Source organism: Uloborus diversus, chromosome 9 (assembly GCF_026930045.1).
Source record: "Uloborus diversus isolate 005 chromosome 9, Udiv.v.3.1, whole genome shotgun sequence".
NCBI classification, from domain to species: Eukaryota; Metazoa; Arthropoda; class Arachnida; order Araneae; family Uloboridae; genus Uloborus; species Uloborus diversus.
In genome coordinates this window covers 146,621,270-146,645,467 of record NC_072739.1, presented here as the reverse complement: position 1 = coordinate 146,645,467, position 24,198 = coordinate 146,621,270, and the positions used below count along the sequence as shown (strand labels likewise).

The following is a 24,198-nucleotide window of genomic DNA, read 5'->3' as shown; positions in this document are numbered from 1 at the left end:
TTAGTTTATTAAATGAAAATCTGAAAAAAAAAAATACACATGAAAAATATGAATAAAGAAGAGATACATAAATACTTCAAAAATTAATATAGACTGAAAAATAACCACATGAAAAGTAATTTATTTTTTCATTTTTATTATTTGAGGCTAAAATGCTGTTTATCAAATTGCAGCAAATGACATTGTACTGATAAAGCACCTACTCACAAATTTATTATACATTTCATTTTAACTTCGAAGAACACAATTATTGAGGAAAAAACAAATGACAAGACTTAAAACATAACTGACATACACAACTATAACCACTCACAATACAATTTAATGTAAAAATGTTTATATGAAAAAAAAAAAGACATGTGTAAAAATTGTTAAGTAATTTTTTTTTTTCTCTCTTCGAGCAGATAAACCTAAGTCTGATCAAGAGAGGATAAAAGTAACAACGCTCTGTTGTAATTGTGTAGAAACTTCCATTATGTATTGCTATAAAATCACCTGACCATTTTTTAAAGAATGCTTTAATAAAGCAAGAGAAAACTATTGACTTGGTCAAATGCAAAAAAAAAAAAAAAAAACAATAAGCAAAGAATGCTGTTTGAAATATCTTATGAAAGATACCGAATACAATAGAAAGATCACAATATTCAATACTAGGCTATGCGACTGCATATACAAATACAGCAGAACCTATGAAATAAAAATTAACTTAATTCCCTAAACTTATAAATAATGCTAACAGCACTTTTTATATCAATTTGAGAAAGGTGTTTTGTTTTGCTCATGTCATATATTGCATCGCATAGATATTGCATCGATAAGAATTGCAGCCTTCCTTTCTCAATGTTGAATAATTATACCTTGATTAGAAGTGTTAGACAATGGCAAGAGAAATATGGATGTATGAGACAATGAATTTTCCATTAAAAAAATTGCAAAACTTAGGATAAATAATTCATTTAAGCAAAAATTAAAAAAATATATACTGGAGAATTATAAAAATCTTCACTGTATGAACATTTAATTATAAAATACATATGCATTGGAGTGGTGCTTATTTTTCAATTATGAAAACGTGATCTTAGGGGTCATCTATAAATGTTAAAACTTTTAAACTTTGAGGGTATGGGTTTTGGGAAATTATTGTGACTATGTGACTAAGGGAAGGTATAACAAAAAATGTGGCACTTTGACAAAGGGGGAAAATATGATCAAATACATTGGGGGGGGGGGGGATAATTTATTCACAGCTCTTAATCACTTATTTTAATCATTTACAGGAGAAAAAAAACCCTAGGCTAAACAGCAGCATAGTTAAACAATATTTAAATGCATTTTAATAGTAGTGATGTTTTCAAACAGTTAACAAAGTCTACAATTCAGAAAAAATTTAAGATGGCTAAACCTACAAAGAATAAAAATATAAATAGGCACCACCCTATTAGTGTAGCTTAATAATCTGTTCAAATATTTACACAATCATCAAAAATGTAAACCTTTTACAAACATTTTGTATTTTGATAATGTGAAAAATTTGCTTATTAATTTAAATACTGTCTGTCCTTCACGAGAAAAGCTCTCACCGTTAAGTCTGAGCCTATCATATCGCCATAGAAACAAACTTAGTTCATTTTCTTCAAGGGTCAGCAGGAGTTTTTTTCTTCCTTTTTTTTTTTTTTTTTTGCCGGCATTTGACCATTTGTTTTCTTATCATTGAGCAGTCATATGTTTTTTTCTAACATTAAGCTTCCCTTGAAAAAATGAGACATGCCTTGTTGCTACAGCAATAGACAGGGGCAGACATTTTGGTGCAAGTGTTTGTTTTTTAGGAGGGGAAAAAAAACATCAACTTCAGCAAACAAATCCAAAGAAAAGAAAATCCAATAATGATTTTTCAAGATGAAAAACTATATTTTGCACCAGTCAACACTTCAACATTAAAATCTTAACAATTAAACATTTAAAAATCTAACAATAAATAGCATCTTAAGTCCTGATGTATGAGTGCCATCACCTCAGATGAATTGTGAATTTTTTAAAATGCAACATGTAATATACTATAGTAGCGCTATATGTCATTGTACTATTTCAGTCATGCATATATAAAATAGTTCGTTATAACTATCAGTTTATTTTTTATTTCCATTTCAACAAGCATCACTCTAAAGCATTATGTTCAATACATAATCACATTTTCTGAAAATACATTTCAAATTTTTTTTACTAATTATTCTAAGTTTTAAAAAGTTGGTTAAAACAGCGAAGCATTCTTCAGCGAGAAGCATATTTGCACTTGCTTAGTGAAATTCTTTTGTTTTCTTTTGGGAGAATGATGGAATACAAGCTGATGAAGAAAAAAGCTCATATGTTGCACAACTGCTATTCTTCGGTTGGAATGAGTAATTTTAAAGAAGAAACTTGGGAATGTGTTTTGCACATTCCTTTTATGACCATGGTAATAAAAATTGGCTTTAGTTTTGATTTTACTACATTACTACAGCAAAGCATAAAGTACAAACCAGAAAGCCTCAACTAACATATGTTATTTAAAACCAAGCTTATTTCTTTTGCACTGAAAAAGGTGCTTCTTGCAACGCCGAAACATGTGTCAGTAGTAATATGCAATTTTGCTATTAAACACTTTTATTTTTTATTTTACTTTTTCAAGCACAAAGGTATTTATTAAATTTTTACCACTCTATTATCTTTGCATCTTTATCTGGTCAGCCTCTTAAGTGTTCTATCGAGAGGGATTACATCTATTGCAAAAATGAACAAGTATAAATAAAATATTTTTTTTTTTTTTTTTTTTTGGCTCAAATTCAGAAAACATTTTGATCAGGAAATGCAAGAATATATATTTCCACTCAAAAAAAAAAAAGCATATATAATTATAATAGATCATCAAACTAGGTTAGTCGATTGATTTGCAATGCATTAGAACGAACGGCCAGAAAACATTCAAATGGGGGGACATTTCTTTCTGCTATTAGATATTGCAGCTGATTGAATCACTATCTAGCTTATTTCTTAAAGTAGCACTTAATTACTGATTATATTTAAAGCCAATTCATTATTACATTATTTTGTCCCATCAAATTATTTTTGTCTGAAGCAATCATGTCATGACACTTCAATAAAAAAAAATTTCAAAATTACTTCATAATTATATGTACTCAATGCTTATAGGAGAGTTAAGGAAAGATAAATAAGTACACAAAATTACTAGCTTGGAAGTTGCATACATAAAAAAAATGCTGCTAACTGAAAACAGGCTAGAGAACAAATTATATAATGTGAATATTTCTGAAGAAATAACGGTTTTTCCAACAAGAATTTCTCAAAGAGCTCTCACTCAATTTCAAACCAGTAATGTTTATCTTGGATCAGATTGTCTATTTTTTTCTTTGTGGTGCGTTGAAATTTTCAGCATTTTTTTTTTTTTTGATAGGGGGGAGGGGGGTTAGTATCAGTTTGTGACATTAATACTTTTTTTTTGCCACAAGAACCACATGAGATATTACTATGGTCAAAAATCATACCTTAAGAATATTTTTACTTTATGAGCACCAACATTCTCATTCCATCAAGACAGCTTGGCTTTATCCTTGATTTGCTGGAAGTACCCTTTTCTATGAAATTCCTTTGTCAAGTTCAAACTACAAACTTTGTATTGTTACTCATGCATTTGAAACATCATCAATATTAACTATAGTTGGGGCAAACCTAACCTGGCAGCTTGCCAACTATAGTTTTTTTTTTTTTTGATGATGAAAATTCAGGAGCTATTTTAACTCATGATAAGCTCTGAAATTAAAAATACAAAATTTTAACACTTTAAAACACTATTCCGATATTACAAATGTTGAATTTCATTATTGATTTGATACATTTGAACCATTTTAACTACCCAAATTTGAAGTAGATGAGGGCAAATTAAAAATTTTGAGCTATCATTAAGTCCATTATTCAGCATGTATTCTCTGTAACTATTTTAAAGCATTTTCTACTGTCAGATTACCAGATTGGAAGAAAACTTTCTTTTAAATAAGAATGCAATATATCTTTAGTGATTTGTTCAACATTAAGCAGATGTTTAAAGCATTTCATTAATAAATAGTTTTCATTAAAAAAAATATAATAATCTATCTGATAAGAACTACAGTAAAAATTCATAAGCAATTCATTTCAAAACAGAAAAAAGTTTTTTTGTTGCCTTATTAGCAAGAAATATATATATAAATCTTATTTTAAATAACAATAAAAGACGTGACTGATGCATGATTTCATTACTATTTACACAATGAAACTTCGGTACAAAAAATCATGAAATAGATGAAACAAATTAAGATTTTTTTTTCTTACTGCTTTTTGTAACTGATGACTTAGCTTTCTTGCCAGGTGATTTACTTTTAGATTGTTTTTCAGTCTTTACCCCACTTTTGTCTTTCTTGGTTTTAGATGAAACATTAAGTTTAACCAGCAGTTTTGCAGGCTTCTTTGGAGTGGTTTCCCTTTTAGGAGAATTTTTTTTCTCAGCAACTGGCTTCGACTTTACTGGTTCCGGCTTTTTCTTTTTAGGCTGGGGTTTTACTTGCATGTCTGTAGTAACGGGTACTCGTTTCTTGCCAAAGTCAAAGTCATCCAACTTTAAAGGAGCCTTTGTTCGTTGTATATATGCAGCAATTTCAGGTTTTGACCGAAATTTGATGCCATCAGGACTGTTAAATATATGCAAACATTTCATTTAATACATAAATAAAATTCCCTATGACATTGAAATCAAAATTACATTTATTCTGGCTTACGGATATATTTTTTTTTTTAACAGATCTTTAGGATTTTAGACATTATGCTACATTTTCAAACATGCACTATATTTCAAAAATAAATGCAAAAAAAAAACTATTTTAAGCTTTTTGCATGGCATTTATTATTTTTTACCTTCAAAGATATACCAATTTGCACATGTATGACTTAAATCATTTATTGTTTAAGATGATCTTTTATTTTAATATTTGATGACCAACAACTTACACTGCTAGTACTACAAATCCTATAATGAAATCAAATGGCAGAGTTTGCTGATTATTTTTCAGAAATCTGCAACTTGATTTCTTTAAAAAGTTTTCATCAAGATTGCAATAAATAAATTTAAATCCTTTCTTAATGTAAGTTCTTTTAGATCATAACTATTTTCAAGTTTTTATTTTTAAGCTATGATAAAAAAAATGACATTTCTTCACACCAATAATCTGGAGTACGTTGGTCCAGTTTTTTGAGACAGGTTGGACTGAACCAACCTACCTCAAGTAATTTAAAAACTTTTATTTTTCTCTTAAATAACACTATTCTAATTGTTTGTACATTATATTCAATCCATGTCAACATATTTGGAAAAAAAAAAAAAACTAGGAGAAATGAAGAAAATTAATATTTCATTAGGTCTACCAACCGTTTTCAGACAGCTGTTACAATTCAGAAAACCACATTGTAAGAAAAAAGCACAGTTTCATGTTTATGTGTAGTCTTTTAGCCTATTGAGGTCTGTTTACAGGCTGATTATAAAAGAACGTGAGGTGTTCAGAGCCCTCAAGCAAGTGAAGTATTGGACGAAACATTACCAAATTTCATGGGAGTACATAGCAGACCGTGGAATTTCGATTTATACAACAGGTAGGAGAAATTACTCCCTCCCCCGTATGTGTGGAAAATATTGTGCATTGTATGCAGTACCTGGAAAGTACCTTGATGTTCGTCATATTGACCTCAATTGTTAGTAAAAACCATATTTTGTCAATAAAACTGAATATTTTGTTAGTTAGCATTTAATCCTACAATATTCACAGTAATACACCTTTTCAACACCAAAATTTAACCCTGATGACAATTTCTCGTAGTTTTTTTTTCATTCCAGAAATCAAAATCCCATGGTCAATTGTATACGCCCATGAAATTTGGCACTGTTTCGTTCAATACTTCACTTGCTAGAGGGCTCTGAACACCTCCTGTTATTTTACCACCACCCTGTATATTCCCCAACCTTAACATTCTACCAGTACGAGGACGGAGGGAGAATAACAACTTTCATATGCTTTAAAACAATATGCCTAACTTTGTACTTTAAAGATGGTGAAAATACTGCATAAAATAAGTGGAGAAAAATAATATGTTATTTATTTTCAAAATTATTAGTAGAAAATTAACTATTACAAAGTCTGTACTAGTCGTTTTTTTTCTTTATTTTTAAATACAAATCAAACTCTAACTTAAACAAAGAACTAAAAACTTACAAAGAACATATTAACAAAAAATAAATTAAATTATTAGAATAAAAAGCAAGTTAATCTAAGGTAAAATAACTTCCAACTGTCAAAATATTAAAATCATTACAACATGCAAACAGCTGTCATTGCTTTGAGAGAGGGAGAATCGGAGTGGCGAAAACAATGTTAAAAAAAAAAAAAATAATAATAAATATATGTATATTAACTTGCAAAAAGTACTTAAACACAGTAAATAAAGATATAAATGTCCCACCAAAGTTTCAAATTAAAATTTTGAAAAGAAGACAGGAATAAACCCTCACTACATATTTTTTGGACCACAAAAATTTTTACTCCGCTGTTCCAATGAATGTTTTTGTAGTTATGAATCAGCGGACTCCATTCAGTGTTCATGGTATGTTTAACTGCTACTTTACTTCCCTTCAGCAAAAAAATATACCATGATATTCTATGACAAGACAATTTTACAGGGTGGCGATACGAACTGTGAAAAAAAGTTCCCTGACTTTTCCCTGATAAAGATCACCAAATTTCCCTGATTTACGTTACCAATGATAATGGTTTCCTTTCTTTGCTCTACTTGAAATCCATTGTATGTTTGTATAAAAATGCAGTATTTTAAACGTTTTAAAAAGATGCTACTTTTTTAAATAAAATAGTTAAAAAAATTTAAAAAATACCAAGTCAATTTTTTTGGGGGAAAAAAGACCCCTACAAAACAGTATATTAAATTTTTCTACATGGAAAGATTAAAGAAAATTTAAAAAAAAAATACTTCACTTAAAGAAACCACTTAGCATAAGAATTTTAAGAAACTATTAAAATCATTCTTAAAAACATATGTGTATTTACGATAGAACTAAAAAGTAATTGAAATCATTTTGAACTAAATTTTCAAACAGTATAATGTTGCAAGAATAACAAGTAATAGCGAAAGAATAGAAGTAATGTAGTTATTCTTATATAACTAATTGACATATTTATGCAAAACAGATGAAACCATTTGAGATCCATTCATAAGGAGCTTTTCTCTAATCAAGAACATAGGTTTTAATGAATGAATACAGCATTTTAACAATAAAAAAATAAAGATATTTACTTAAGTACACAAGTTAACTCTATTTCAAATTATTTCAGTATGTTACGGAAAAAAAAAACTTAGATTGCTTTTGCAACAAACTTTGAAATGAAAGGAAAAAAAAAAACAATTGGTTAATTTCAAAATATATAAAAGAAGAATACAACTTGGTTATAAAATAAAAGAATCATTTAAGTCTGAAGAAAAGAAATTCTCTATAATCTGCGGCTTCAATAAACAGTATAACGGAAAAAAAGTTTTTTTTTTTTGACTGAAAGTTCAGTTTTAGCAATTAAATTAAAAACGCGAAGAAGTAATAACTTTTAAGCTTTTATCTGTATTAATTCAAAAACCAAAGATTTTTTCTTGAAATCATTATTACAGTACGCTAATTACTTCAAGACAATGGAATAAAGGCAAAGGAGCTAAGGCGTTAATGAAGGCTTCCTCTTTGCTTGTATGATTGTTTATTTAACGTAGCATTGAAAGCGTGAAAGGAAATTTCAAGCTAGGTAAAATAAACAACCTAACAGACACAGAAGCAATCTTAGGAAGTTCATCCTGTGGTTAATAGTAAAATTCAATACTTTGACATTGAGGAAAAAAGATGCATAAATATGCAGGAGTATAATCGCACCTCATTAATTTTACCTTTTTTTTTCTGAACAGATAATTGGTGGAAAATTCGTAGGGAATTAAAGTACTTAATTTTGTAATGCAAAAAAAAAAATTTTTTTTCATAAAATCAATTTTCCTCGATTTTTTGTTATTTTTTCCAAATTTCCTGATATTTGCCTGACTTTTTCCTGATTAATAAAATTCCATGACTTCCCTGATCTGTTGCCACCCTGTTTTAAATTAAGGGGAAAATTATGGGTTATTAAAAGTCATAAAAAATACCAAATAAGATGCTACATAATTTGCATTTGGCAGCCATAATAATTTTAGCTGATATTACTAATAATTATTTAAAAAAAGAAAACACTTACCTGTAAACATAAATATCTATTTGACCCATTGTCTTGCCTGACTTTCGAACAACACATTTTTTTACCCAGCCTTTTGGTAAATTAGAAGTGTCTTCTGTATCCTTCACAACAGAAACATCTTTTTTTAACCTTTTCCCCTTCTCGGTTTCGATTGAGCTATCAGTTTTTTTCTTCTTTTTGGCTGGGCCAGAATTTTCATCATTTACTTGTGATTCTTCAGTAATATTTTCTATGTCTTCAACAATTGATGTGTCAAGAACACTTTTTTTCTCTTCTACTTTCCTTTTTTGAGTATTTCTTTTAGATCGTGGATGATCATCAACCTCTTCATTTGCTTTTTCGCCAGATTTTTCCTCAACCCCATTGTCTTTATCATTTTTTTCATTAAGAGTGCCTTTTTTCAATTTACCCTTAAAAAAAAATTATAGTATTATTAAACCACACAAAAATTGAATATTTTATACGTATCATTTGTGCAAATTTTATCTGTATCCTTTAAGAAATTGCATTGTTTATTTAAAAGAAATAATCAACACTCTCTTGTTTCTAAGAGCTTAAGAGCAAATTCGACCATCTAACAAAAAGTTTATGCTAGCATGTACCTAGTATCAAGTAGTAACCATATTTTTGAAAATTGGCCAGGGTCACATATTGCTTTTGGAACAAAACAATCATATATTTAGTACCATATAATTTACTAAGTGACACGTGACTAACTACTAAGTGAAACACTAGTATAATGAGTAGTGATTGCAATACCAGTCTTAAATGCTTTCTTACACAGGTAAGAAGTTAATAAATTAAAAAACATTTCATTGAAAAAATTAGTAAATGGACAATCAAAAAGACAATTAAACACAGGGTTGGCTTTCTGCCGGCAGAAACTAGTTTTTGCCGTGCCAGTGGCAGAAACTAGTTATAACTGGCAAAAACCGGCAGAAACTGGCAAAAACTTAAAAGTGTCTTTATTAACTTAAGTAACTGCGAAATGATATTTGTTTTAGTGAACTAAAAAGTTAAACTTCATTTCATCATTTAAAAAAATAAAATCCTATGCCAGTTCCCTTGATTTAATTCGGGAAGGGAACTTTTCAATTGCAGGCATAATTGCAGGCTTGTAATATTTGGATTAATCTACCAAAGGACGAAAGACCATATCAGTGCTTAGGAAAGAGGAGTGACATGCAGAATTAAACAGGCACTACTGATTGCAATTTGCTCGTTTATACGAATCATCTAAATTGCTTGTGATTGAAATTATCATGTGCTTCAAGAAGAAAGTGTCAGAACTTTTACTTGCCGATATTAACGTCGATTTTGTACTTAATGTCACAGCTTTGCAAAACAAATTGGCCCCATTTCTCGAAACTTATTTTTCCCGTCAAATTTTTCCCACTACCCCAGTTACTGCATGGTGGACTAGTTAGAAAAAATATTCAATAGATGAAAGTTTCACGAATATTGTTTGTTCCTCGATAGATTGTCTGCTAGCTCTTCTGTTGCAAGCATATTTTAAAGTTTCTCATTTGTGCATATTAAATCGAGAAACTGTTTAGATTTTAGAAATCACTTTTTCTAAGAGGCAAGTGCAGGATCCAAAGAATGTAACATTTGATTTTGAATTGTGATAATATTGTAATTCAATTGTGCTTTGGTTAGCAAATTAATATTCTTTCCGTGATTTCTATTGTATGTCAATAATTATTATTTATTTTATTTTATTTTTTTTTTGTCATTTTGTGAGTTTTTGCCAGTTTCTGCCACAAATGTGGCAGAAAGCGGTTTTTGCCATGCCAGTTTTACCGGTTTCTACCAGTGGTTTTAACCACCATGGCAGAAACTTGCCAACCCTGAATAAGCATGTTTTAAAAACATATCCAGCTTTGAACAACTTCCCAACCTTTAAAAAAGAAGGTCCAAGAAAATACATTTCAAAAATGGGACTGCAAAAAAGTTATGAACTAACCTTTTTTGGAGATGCTTCTTTTTTTGGAGACTGTTCTTTTTTAGCTTTGCCTTTTTTGCTTTTCGAAGGTGGCTTTTTGGCTTTTTTTGATTTTGCATTTGTCTGCTGTTTAGATTCTGTCGAGTCTGTCACTTCATTAGATTCTTCCGTCTGGGAATCTGGTTCAACTTGACTCTCAAAAATGTCAACCTAAAAAAAATTATTAATCTGCCAATATTTCAAAATATTACGCACAAAACCAAATGATGTGACAAATACAGTAAGTGGCAGATCCAAGCCCCCCCCCCCCCTTACGTCTGAACTTACACTAGATAAAATTGAAGCTTCAGAGATTTTAAGAACTGCAAAACTCTTGAATTTAAATATGTATTATATTAATGGAAGAGAGGGGGGGGGGGACTAGAGGAATGCAATTCCTTCTCCCATTTGGTAAAAACTTAAAAGCAGACTAAATTGTGAATTTATTACTTTTGCATTAAAACCAATTATATATATTTTACTTCATTCCCAAGACCCCCCCCCCCTCAACATGAGGTCAAAACTTACTCTACACAAAACCAAAATTTTGAAGATTTTAAATATTTTATATTTGAATCTACATTATATTTAAATAAATATATATTATTTCTATGAATGGTGGTGCATGAATGGTGGGTTGAGAAATGGGGGGGGGGGGCAACGGAACTATAGCCCCATTGCCAATTTTGTCAAGCAGGGGCCAATCCTATTTTTGTGAAAGTATTGCATCGTTCTATTTTTGTGAAAGTTTTTTTTATCAGCATTGTTTTTGTGAAATTTTAGAGGCATCCTAATTTTTGTAAAAGAGAAGTAGAACAAGTGAAATTTATTTCGAAAAGATGTAAATGTCATCTAGTATTATTTTTAACAGGTTTTTTTTTAGGGGGGGGGGGAGCTAAAAACCTAAGAAGTACAAAAAATACCATCGTCATTTCAGCTTAATGGGCTATGTACTGTGTACAATATAGGAAATGATGAGAAAAACGGTTTCTCGAAACAGATGTTGAAAGATTGCGATAATGTTGCATGAATACACTTTGGCGAGAAATAACTAAAAGTTAGTTAAAATACTACAAAAAGGATGCTATTTAAGCGATTGTTCATATAAACCTGCTTAGAATTTTATTTTATGAGTAAATTTTGTTTTAAACAGAGAAACAAATTTTATATTTTAAAATGAGAATTTTTGAAATTTTTGAAGTTTTTATGAAGCTACCGATTTTATTTCTTGATTTTTGTGAAAGTACCGATTTCAAAACAAGATTTTTGTGAAGGTACCGAAAAACGGTAGCAAAATCAGCCTGTATTGGGCTCTGACTTACACCATACTACAATGTGATTTGCTATGTGTGTGCTATGAAGGTATTTTAATTTGAAGTTATTATGTTCCAATTAAGTCATATATTTTACTTTGTTTCTAGGTAAGTTGGCTATAGCCCCCTCCCCCCTCTCCTCTCATGAGGTCAGATCTTACACTTGAATTTTCAGATTTTAAATACTGTAATACTTTTACAAAGCGAGTCTAAGGGTCATTCTACCTCAAATAAACCACAAAAATGGGATTTTAACACCCATCGTTTCGTTTTAATTTGATCAAACTTGGTATACTTCATCTCTTTATGGCTACAAGCAACCCCCTATTTTTTTTTCTTTCAGAATCAATTTGTTTCGACTTTTTAGCCTTCTGAAATTTGGCAATTTTACATTTTTTGTCATTTTCAAAAGACATTTAAACTGAAATGATGTTAACGAAAAAAATTATTTCTACATAACTAATCCTATTATCTTTTTGAAATTTTTTTCACAAATCAGAAAGACTTTGAACATTTTGCTAAAAATTATTTTAATAATATTAGTTCACAAAATTTTTTTTAAAAAAAATTAGAAAGTTGAAAATTTTAAATTTTTTTTTCAAAAAAAGGTATTGGCAAAATTCTGAATTTTCAACAAGAGGGTCAGCTTTAAAAATCATGATTTTTTTAAAAAAATGATTCTCTACCTAACTTGAGCCGCACTTTTCCTCGTTTGGAGTGTCATTTTCTTGGAATCATTGAAAACTACAGGAATACTTAAATTGTCCTTTCTGACTCAAAAAAGCTATTTTGTCCTTTTGAGTGTATTATGAAAAGTGCTTAGTATTTAAAAAAAAAAATGTTATTCTTCTTTCTCTGACTTTTACTGGGAAAGTAGGCTAAAAAGCGGACCAACGTGCCCCACTTCCTCTTATTATTTGAAATGTTTTTAGTGGTTTACAACAATATTTGCTATTAGTGTTTTGAAAGAAAAAAAAGATCAATTCTTTTAAAAAATCCAAATAATCTGCATTGGTCCAGAAAAAAAAGTTGGAGAATCCAGGATTAAATCCATAGAATATAAAGGGAAAACAAAATAACTTACCTCGTCAGTGTCTGGTTCTTTAGTGTATGTATGATCTTTAGGAACTTCATCAATTGATGCAGTAATGATTTCACTTTCTTCACTCGTATCTATGCCAAATTCTAGATCTTTGTCCTCTTCATTTTCAGTTTCTCGTACTTCAAATGTGCTGCTCGACATGTCTAGAAAACAAAGAAAAAAAGTTAACTTCTATTTTTATTGAAGTAAGGTTCCAGTTTGGAAATAGAGTTGGCTCTCTGTTTAACGATTTTCAAGGGACCACAAAAAATCGTCCTTAAATAGAATGCTTTTAACACTACAATGGATCATCCGGGACTGTGAAAAGCAGTCTTTAAATAAGAGAAAGTCGTTAAATGATACTAGAAATGACATTAGTCGTTATTTGCTGATCTCACCACGCGCAAAATTGAAACATTTGTTTTTAAAAATCGGAACCATCTTGAACAGCACAGTAAATGTATCCAAAATTGATCAAAACATGTGAAGGGCTCAGAATCCTTTCCAATAATGAACAAGTGCCATTGGACAGTCTTTGTAATAACCTTTTTAATGACATGAAAAATGATTAGGTCTGAAAAAAAATTTATTTCAATTAAATTAAAACTTTAAATTTCTTAAAATGCCACTTTTTTTATTTCTTAAAATGCCAATTCGCAGAAAAGGGACGCAACCTCTGAAAAATCCCCTAGAAAGGGACGCAACTTCTGCGAAAAATCACCCAGAAAACCCAAAAGATAAAAACCAGAAAAGAAAAAAAATTGGAGAAAATGCTAAAGATCTATTTCAGGGTGGCGACAGGAACTGGAAAAAAAAGTTCCCTGACTTTTCCCTGATTAAGTTCACCAAATTTCCCTGATTTATGTTAGCAATGATAAAGGTTTCCCTTCTTTGCCCTACCTGAAAAGTATTGCATATAAAATAAAATGCAGTGTTTAAAATGGCTTAAGCTGTTAATTAAAAATATATTTTGAAAAGATGCTCTTTTCTTGGTAAAAATTGTACATTAAATTATCAACAAAGAAATATTATAGGAAATCTAAAACAAATACTTTACTTCCAGGAACCAGTTAACATAAGAACTCGAAGAAATTATTAAAACCACTCTTGAAGACATATCTAATAATGATTAAACTAAAATATTTAAATGGAAATAATCTTGAACTGAATTTTCAAGCAGTATAATTATTACTTCAAGAGTAACAAGTGGTAGTTAAAGTATAGAAATAATTTAGTTTTACTTACATAAATAATACTGCCGTGTGCAGGTAAACAGCAGTATCTGCAGAAATTAGTTTTCAAGATATTTGACGAAATGTGTGGTGGATTCAGTACTAACAATAGGTAAATGTTGGAATTAGATCTTCTTTTCGCATTTTTTTCGGCAGAAACCAAATAAGCGAGCATGTACAATAAAGATAACGTACAATAGATGACAAAAATGCAAAAAAATGAAAAATTTGCAGTTACGGCTTTTTACCTACACACGGCAGAATAGACATATTTGTGTAAAACAAATTTAAATCTTTCAACAACCAGTAATATTGAACTACTCTTTAATCAAGAACTTAGGTTTTGGGCGATTCTCGAAAAAATGTCCCGTGTGTAACGCTAAGTTTTTTATTTTTTCCTGCTAACCAAAGCCTTCAAAAAATAAAGCTGTTGGGGCATAATACATGCTTATATATACTATCAAAGCATAACAGATAATCCCCTATTTAATTAGTAGTTACTTGAATAAAATAAAAAACTTAACATTATGCATGGGACATTTTCTCGAGAATCGCCCATTTAATGAATGAATACAGCATTTTAACTGTTAAAAATAATAAAAATATTTACTTATGTACACAACTCAAATTCAAATGATTTCATTAGTTGTCAAAAAAAAAAAAAAATCCTAGATTACTTTAGTAACAAACAATATTGAAATGCAAAAACAATTATTCATTTCAAAATATGTATGTATATGGTTTTAAAAATAAAAGAGTTTTAAAGTCCGAAAAATAACCCTTTGTATAATCTGAAGCAGCGACAGCGATTCGAGAAGGGGTGGGGGGCAAAGCAACCGCCCCCCTCTCTCATACTTTTTATGGTTCTTTTTTTTTTCTTTCAATTTAGGAACCAAAACCAGAAATTATTTTTTAAAAAAAGGCAGAAACGTAGAAGTTTTCAGAACATAATTATTTGTTTTACTTTGTATATTTGTTTATGAAACATCATTTAAAACAAGCAGTAACTTTTAGTTTATGTATTCATTGTTTAGACATTAGTAAATCAATTACAGTAGAACCTCCCTTAAGGGACACCTGACACCTCTATTTAAGGGACATTTTTTTTGGTCCTAGTCCCTTTGAATAGGGACTTCCATGTATTTACCTCTTATTAAGGGACACTGTTTAACCTTTTAAGCGTCAATGTTCCCAAATGGGAACATCAATTTTAAAAGATCGTAAAAAAAAAAGGTTTTGCTTGGGGGGATTTTTTTTTTCTACTTATTGATAAAAATAGACCTGATTTTTTGAAAGAAAAACTAGTTCTCATTTACAATTACTTTTTTCTACAAAAATTTGCAAAAATATGCTTTTTCACCAATTTTCAGAGACAGATTAAAAAACTTATATATTTTTTGAAAAATGCTTAATTGTTTTGATATTTTAGAGTAACAATAAATAGGGATCCTTTTGATGACCACACATGAACAATAATAATTTCCAACTAAAATGTAGATCCTATAAGTGAACAAACTTTGTTGTTCCCGACTGGGAACATAAGCGTGATCCAATATACAAAAGTGAGCAATTTACGCCACTGGGTAAGTTCTCTTATCTGATTATTGTAAGCCTAAGAATTGGAAACAACTTCTATTTATGCATCTAAAAGCAGATGGGCGACATTTTACCTTTCACTGTTCCGCTTTCCGCCCCCTCCCTCCCCTTCGTCTCCAGTTTTAGCGTGGGAGTGATATTGAAAAATCGCTTTGTATGTAGAAATGAAGATGTTTACAGCTCTTCTCAAGTACCTCGCCTAGGCTTCAATCTGTTAGCAATAAATTCCTTTCCCTGGTCACATGAGACTTTCCAGAGTCGGCCTCCAATCATCTATTTTTCTTTTTGGCTTACTTTACCAGTAAAAGTCAGACTAAGAAGCAAAAAGCATAAAGTAAGGCTTAAAGCATCTTTAAAATATCATGAAAAAAAAGTCAAAAATAAATAAAATGAATAAATTTGAAAAATTAAAATGTGAAAGTATGGTATAGAGATAGGGAAAATGTGTGTCGGTCTATCTGTCTGTCTCCCTCAAATAAATTTTTGGTGAATAGTCCAATTCAAATGATTTTTTTTTTCGAAAGATCTCGGCAAGGGCACTTCATTCCCATATTTCCTTTTTTTTTTAAATGAACAATTTTTCGTTCAATTTTGAACAGTTCAAATCCTTTAACATGAGCACATACAGGGAAACAAAGTCAGTCTTGATCCCGAACTAAAAAACAAATTTATTTCAAACAAATAATGTTAGAAATAGTTCTTGCTGACCAACTTCCGACTACTTAAATTTTAGAGCAGTCGACTCCGACTCCTTTATCCTAAACTGAGCGGGACTCCGACTCCGCAGCTCCAACTCTGATTCAGTAGCTATGATAAAGTTTCGACACAGAGATTAAAAATGATTGACTCCGACTCTTGGACTTTATGTTATTGGTATCAAATTTTGAATGAATTTATTTTTAAATATGCATTTTTTTTATATATTTTAAATATTTGAAATTGAAATGAATGTGACAAATAGTATCATGTATATCAAGCATTGCTGCAAAAAAAAAAAAAAAAGGTATAGCGAGCGTAAATTACTATCAATTAAAAACCTTAACGTAACACGCCAATGTTCCCAAACGGGAACATTCCCAAAATATTAGATAAAAAAATTTTTTCGAAAATTTCTTCTTGCAATGTGTAAAGGGATGCCTAAGAGTCCTATTTTCATGAAGCAATTCAATATTTTACACTTGGAACATAGAGCGGCTTTTAAAGGGTTAAGGGACAGTCACAGAGGAAAAAAAACTACAAACAATTACGTACAAGTGCATGAGAAAGTGAATTTGCAGGAATTCGAGTATCACTTTTCCTCTAAAAATTAATTGAGGAGAGCTTAACATTAACATATGTTAAAAAGATACGAGTATATGTATTGTAAAAGTCTTGCCGAAAATTACATGCACGATTAGCCCATCCAGATATTTATTCAAGTAGGCTCAGGACCAAAGGAGAGGGCACAGAAACTGATTAGCTTTTTAGATAAAAATTGAAATGTGAACACTAATTGTAATTCACAATGTCTTGCATTGTACATTACATGACATGAAGTAAATTCATGCAATGAATTGCTTCAAAATAATTCCTTTATGCTGCAAAACTTTGGACTTACTTATAAAGAGGAAAGATTTGTTTGTGTGTTCGTATCGTATAAGCTCTAAAACTACTGGACCGATTTTAACCATTTTTTCACCATTAGAAAGCTACATTATCAGGAATTATAATAGGGTATAATTTATTTCAAAAACAATTAGTTTAAAAAGTTATATAATGTTTTATGTGATTTTTAGTGCTTTTTACCCAACAGACCCCGAACCAATTGCGCCAGATAAAAAAATTTTGTACTAAAATGTAGGAAATTTTATTTTAACTATGATGAAAAAAACAATTTTGCAGATAGAGCGATTTTTGTATTTTTTATGAAATTTTGAAAAACCTTTATTTTGCATTTTTTCATTTGATTAATTTTGTAATTTGTTTTAATTTTAAATAGTTGTTTGGTAACAATTGTATTTATTTTTCTCAAGGACAACACAGTAAAGGTTTGTTTAAACCAGAGAATAATAATTACTTTTAGTTTTAGCCTATGCTTTTTTTTTTTTTTTTTGTAATTTGGCAACATTTGTGTTTATTTTGTAACTGTGCATAAAAGAGGATGATCTCAGCTTATGAAATATTTATCCACAGCGAGGAGAGCCGAAATACGCCGTCTTACAAACGTCTTTAGTAAACACAAATAAATTCGACGGTTTTCCTTATTAAGCTCAAAATACTTTGGAGTAAATAATGCAAGTAATTCATGTTTCTTCGGGGAAAATTATTACAGGCATTAAAAACGGCTTCCCCTTTGCTTGTGGGGTTGTTTATTTTACGTAGCATAGAATGAGTGGAAGGAAAATTTAAGCTTGCTAAAATAAACAACTTTACAGACACAGAAGGAATCTTAGGAAGCTCATCCTAAGATTGAATACTTTGACGCTGAGGAAAAAAATGCACAAATATGTGGCATTGTATGATTGCACTTCATTAATTTTATTTCTTTGAAACAAATAATTGGCGGAAAATTCGTAAGGAATTAAAGTACTTCGTTTTTCAAAGAAAAAAAGTTTTTTCTTCTTCATTTAATCAATTTTCCCTGAGTTTTTGTTATTTTTTCAATTTCCTGATATTTCCCTGAGTGATAAAGTTTCCTGACTTTTCCCTGATCTGTCGCCACCCTGTATTTAGTAAATGGTTTTAAGCTTCAATAACCAGGAGAATCAACAGAAAGAGATTAAAATGTCCCTATCTCTTTATCAATTAAAACCAGAGTTCGTGCTTTTTTTAATTTAAATTAGATCTTTTTTAAATCTTCAAAAATTAGTAGATAGCCAAAACTAGTGTCTGCAGTGTTCCTGCACATTTGTGCTTTTAACGTTGTTTTATTTGCTCTTATTTTTTAAGCAAAGGTATTTTTATATTCCTTGTTATAAATAATTTTTGTTTGTAGCAAAAATCCATTTAATAATGTAAAAATTTCATATTTTCTACACTTACTTTTTTTGCCCCATTTTAATAAATAAGTTTTATTAACTTTGGAGACGTTAAAATAAATTCTCAATTGACTCTAACGAAGCATAACAAACTTTTTTATTCTCAAAATTTAAATTGTCAATGATTGCAGTATATTATATGCTTACACTTTTTCATTGATTGTAAAAATTGTCTAGAACAATATTCATTTTTTACAACTACTCGATATTGGCCGAGTATTTGATCTAAAATTGGCCGAGTATTTGATCTAAATTTGGCTGAGTACCAAACAGTTACTGTGTACTTGGCACGTTTCTAGTAGATATTAATTGCTTCACATAAAAAAAAAACATAATATATTTTATACAAATGAATCAATTCAACTTTTAAAACTAGAAAAGTTCTCTAATTATTCAATAATATTTTAAGATTTTTATAAAGACGTTATAATGCTTAGATAAGATGTGATTTTGTTTTATGCAGTTAAAAGAACAGCTACTCTTAATTTGCTGTTTTCCTCCTCTGCATTCTTCACCTTTAAAAACGGCTGTTTTGTTTGGCAAGCGTTGATAAAAAAAGTCCTGTTTCGTCAGCATTATAAACGTCAATAAGATCAAAATTTTTCAGAAGTGAAGGGAGCTCATCGGTTATCCATTTGTCGCAAATGCTTTGTGGTACTGCTGCGCTTTTGCCACAAATCTTTCGATAAACAATGCGGTGTCTACATTTAAAACTCTCCAGCCAACCATTGCTCACTTTAAAGTCGGAATATCCAAGTTTTTTTGCAAACTCCTAAGCTTTATCTTGCAGCATCAATTCGCTGACTTCTTTTTCACGACACTGTTTAAACCACAAAGTCAATTATTCGTCTAAATTAGTAAAAGTACATTTTCTTACTTTTTTAACATTTTTATTGTCTGTCTCCAACGGAGTTTTGTTTTTTATTATTGTGGATAGAGTGCTTGGCGGGATATTAAATTTCTTAGCAACGTCAACTTTTTTCATCAGAGGGTTTTGATCCAGAAAGTCCAAAATTTTTCTTTTCTCTTCTATAGGAAAATGATAATGAAGAATTCTTTCGATTATTCCTTCTCGCCCCCCACTGTTTCCCTTACCATGTTTTCCTTTGCAGGAGAAATAATAGCACCACATGCCCAGTTTGTCAACACGTTTCATCTCTCCCAACTCTCGTAGTGTGGGCCAGTCAGTGGCTCATCTCCTGCCTTTATGTTCTTTAAACCATGAAAAGAAAACGAAGTTGCACTTCAAATTTCCACAGCTTCGAAATCTGAACTTCGAGAAATAGAGGTTTTACGTACTAAGTATTCGAGAAAAGCAGGGAAAAAATCATGAGAGATTAATTGTGTGCTGGGAAATTAAAAAAACTCGAGATATGCAGTTTTTCGAGATACGCAGGTTTCGACATAGACAGGTTCGATTGAACATATTTTTAGTAGGCATCTTGAAAGCATTTTTTGATAGCAAATTAATGTATGGTATTTTTTTATGGTTTATGTTGGGGATGTTCCGTCGAGACATTTTTATTTTTCATACATTGAAATTTGAATAACTAAGTGTTTTTTTGGCTGAAATAGTTATATTTTGGGGATGTTTTTTGCTTTAAACATCTCATATTGAATCGCTTTGTTTTTTTTAGAAGAGCATGATAATTGTTTTTGTTCGATGAAAAGCATTTCATCGAAATGCATGATGGAAAATAGTTTTTATTTCTATTGATATTTCTTTGATGAGCTGTGATAATAATTTGTTAATTTAAGCATTTTAAATACCTACATTCGTAATTTTTCTTTGTGTACAGAAACTTTCTAGTTTCTGGTATTTTTGAAGCAAATATTCGCAATGTTTTTTGCTGTGGTTTTATGTTTTTGTATATATTGACTTCTGAAGTACGTTGATCATGTTTTTTAAATCTGAATTTTTCGTATTGGCGCTAAAAAAGCATAGCTAAGAACGATGTATGACATATGTCGTCATACATCGTTTTCTTGGCGCAACAGGAAAAAGTCGCCAAGGGTGGGGGTATATGACATTAGTTCCCTCCAAATTTTTTTGTTATGAACTGTAATTTTGGAGAAAAAGCAATATAGAGTGAAAATCTGTTATACACACAGACAGAGGGCATTCTAAAAAATGCAAACAAGGGCGCCCATATAGGGAGCAAGGGCGGATCGAGCCCCCCCCCCCCCCCCTAAAAATTAGAACTTCCTTGCTTTTAGAACTTTTTTCTTTTCAAAAATGAAAAGGCTAAATTTTCAATTAGAGTCGATTATTTAGAAAAATCAGGGAGAAAAGTGAGCAACTCCTCGGTCTGCAATGCAGTGAGTTGAAAATAACAGAGCTACACCTAAAAAAAGTCCTAAAAGAGAGGGGGGGGGGGGGAGCTCATGGTGCAGACTACACTGTTTGAATTTTTGCAAAGTGTTTTAAATTGTTATTTCCCTTTTTTTTTTCTTTCTAAGTATTTTTTGAGTGGGTGCGTCATTGCTCTCTGGTGGGGGAGGGGGGTGCACTGCATTGAATAGTGCCCTTTTTATGATAACAGTGCCCCTTTCATAGACCTGCACTAGAGACGTACCGAGTACTCGGTAACTACTCGGTACTCGGCCAATTTGCCGAGTACTCGGTACTCGGCCAAATTTTGATCCGATACTCGGCCAATACCGAGTAGTTGCAAAAAATTGAATATTGTCCAAGACAGATATTAAAATTTATAAAAAAGTGCATGCATATATAATATTCTGCAATCATTTATAGAAGTCAAATTTAAATTTTGAGAATAATGAAGTTTTTAATGCTTCAATGGAATAAATCTCTATTTTAATGTCCCCAAAGTAAATAAAACTTATTTATTAAAAATTGTGCAAAAAAAGTAAGTATAGAAAATATGGAATTTTTATATTAAAAATGGATTTTTGCTACAAACAAAAATTAGTTATAAGAATTATAAAAATACCTTTGCTTAAAAAATAAAAGGAAATAAAACAACGTTAAAAGCACAGTACAGACATGTGTTATAGCATTACAAGGAGTTCCTTTTTCAATGCACAAAGTGTGAGCTCTTGGCTTTAAAGGCATCCGACAAAAGTCGGATTCTTTTGTCAAATGTCTTTACATTCTTTAGCTCACATTTTATGCACTGAAAAAGACGTTCCTTATATCGCAGAAACATGTGTCTGCAGTGTTCCTGCACATTTGTTTTATTTGCTTTTAAAAATTATTCATGTTTGGCAGACTATAACTATAATTGGTATAATTTGTTTTAATTCCAACTTGATTTATACCTTTTATTTATGTATTTTTAATTTTAAATATTTTTTTGTAAAATTTTTGACATAAACAAAATGTTTTAAATAATGCGTAATTAAATTTCAGCAGGAATTTAGTTTTAAAAACTGTTATATATACAAGGAGGTCTATACAACTATTCCAATAAGTTGAAAATTCATCACGTGTGTCGGTGGTCCTTCTTAAAACGTAATTAGTACTTGGTAACTCAGCCGAGTAGTGAAAGGCCGAGTACTCGGTAACTCGGTACTCGGCCAAAGTGCTACTCGGTACGTCTCTAACCTGCACCCTACCTTTTTTTTCTCTACAGTAAACACTACTATTCAAAAAATTTCGGGGTGCAACTGCCCCTTCTTGACTGTCCAATTTGCCTCCCCTGGTACAAGAGAAAATTAACAGGGCTGCTGAAGATCAAGGTGGACCCATTGTCACATTGGTCTCCAGATCCCGTTCCCCTAAAAAGTTTTCAAGAGTCGGACCCTTCTAAGGACCGCACCCCTAGTTTCTGACAAGGTGGATATGGTCTCTCGTGGGCCCTGAAAAGTGAATGCGTGTTGGTTAAAAAAGCATCTTAATGCAACGATTAAAAATTAACCATTGGAGACGCAATCAACACGGTTCATAATTCTAATAAACGTAAACCATTGGTATTACGCTGAATAAAAGGTTTGCAAAATATACTGAACAGAAATATTTGTATTAAAAAAGAAATGGAAAACTAACCCCCCCCCCCCCTCTAATGAGATTAAATAAAATACACCGCCAGCTCAATCATTTCCATCCGAGTTGTCGTATCTCACTAAAGGGAGCAACGCATAGCTGAATGAAAATAGCTTTATCTTTGACAATAAGAGGGAAAATTTTTATTCCGTTCATAACAGGATTACCGATCACGTGAAACGGTAGTCCAATTTTAAAGCATTATCGCCAGCAACCCTGAAACTGAAACTTACATTATGTCAGCCAAACATTATCATTAATGCGCTGACATAGTGTTTTTTGTGAAAGTTGTACACATTTCCGGAAGAGTAACAAGTACCATGATTGAAAAAGCTGAGCCTGTCGACTGATGATTGGATTGTTTACCAAGATTCTCTAAGACCGTGGGATGAAGATAAAAAGTAAGTAATTTTCAAGCATTTTTTTTATTTACTAATGTAACACAAATGAATAATATACATAAATTGTGGATTTTAAAAATTATGAAAAATTTTGGAACTTTTGTATTCGAAGTTCAGCTGTCATACCAACTGATCTATCATTATCATGTTTATACAGAAAACCGGATTTTCCTGTACCTTTAGAAGCTGAAGGTAAGACATAGGTTACTAGTGCACCTAAATACCTACCAAGTGCACTGTTCGAATTTCATGGGTGGTCTTAAGTGACTGACAAGTTGACTGCAAAATTAACAATTTACGTTGTCCCACATTCACAGTACAATTAGGAGGCGCAGTGAAATAGGGTAATAATTTACAAAATGCTTTATATTTATCAGAATATTAATTAATCATTGGAACTAGTGTCTATTCATGATATTTATACATGTTATGTTTCCAGCTAAAAGTGAAAATTAAATTTACGTAGTGGGATCTTTCAAAATCACATGCAACAACAATCATTATTGGCACAATTACAAACACTATTAAAGAAAGAATACAAAGCTTTAATTTCCTCTTACTTTTACTGGGTTACTGACAAAGGTTGTTTAATTTTAAAATTCAAATTTTCATAATATCCCCAAGATTTATATAAAATAAAAACCTAATATGATTGAATGGGATATGCAAAATTACATTTAATTTTACGTCTGAAAAATAAAACACGCTTTTTTCGGTAAGGTAACAACATATACCATCTCAAAACACTCGCCAAGTAATAACGGAAATATGTAAGAATTAATTGAATCAAAACCAGTCTTACCTGCTTAAACGAATTTTCCTATGCACTAAAAAAAATTTAAAAATTATATATAATTTTTCTAATATCAAGCAAAATTTTTAAGAGCTCAAACAAACATGACGAAACACACAACACGTTAAAATACACACATCAATTTCAGTCACCAACGGCGCCAAATCGAGACGACATTCGCGCACGCCACTTTTCATTTTCTCACTCAGCTTTGTGTTTTGAAAAGTTTTCTTCTTCGTAGATCAATATTTTAATTTTTAATTTAGAAAATTGTTTTTAGTTTCGTAGAGATAGATGACGCAGAAATGAAAAGTACGTGCCCTCATTAAAAATTTTATCTGGTTTGAAAAAGTTCAAAAGATCTGCATGCAAAAAGCAAAAGTTGAGAAAGAGCCGATAAACTATGAATCGCTGGAATTAACTT

At 30.8% G+C, this 24,198-nt stretch overlaps 1 protein-coding gene across 1 annotated transcript; it reads right to left on the bottom strand.

Annotated features, from left to right (window-relative positions):
* Positions 1-23,964, bottom strand: LOC129229639 (methyl-CpG-binding protein 2-like). The gene is made up of 5 exons (XM_054863993.1): positions 23,784-23,964; positions 12,733-12,893; positions 10,318-10,506; positions 8,352-8,761; positions 1-4,718 (listed from the first exon to the last, which is right to left on the bottom strand). Exons 2-5 carry the CDS (start codon positions 12,889-12,891, stop codon positions 4,343-4,345), a joined length of 1,134 nt encoding a protein of 377 aa, XP_054719968.1. The 5' UTR covers positions 12,892-12,893; positions 23,784-23,964; the 3' UTR covers positions 1-4,342.
* Positions 23,965-24,198: the final 234 nt, after the last annotated feature.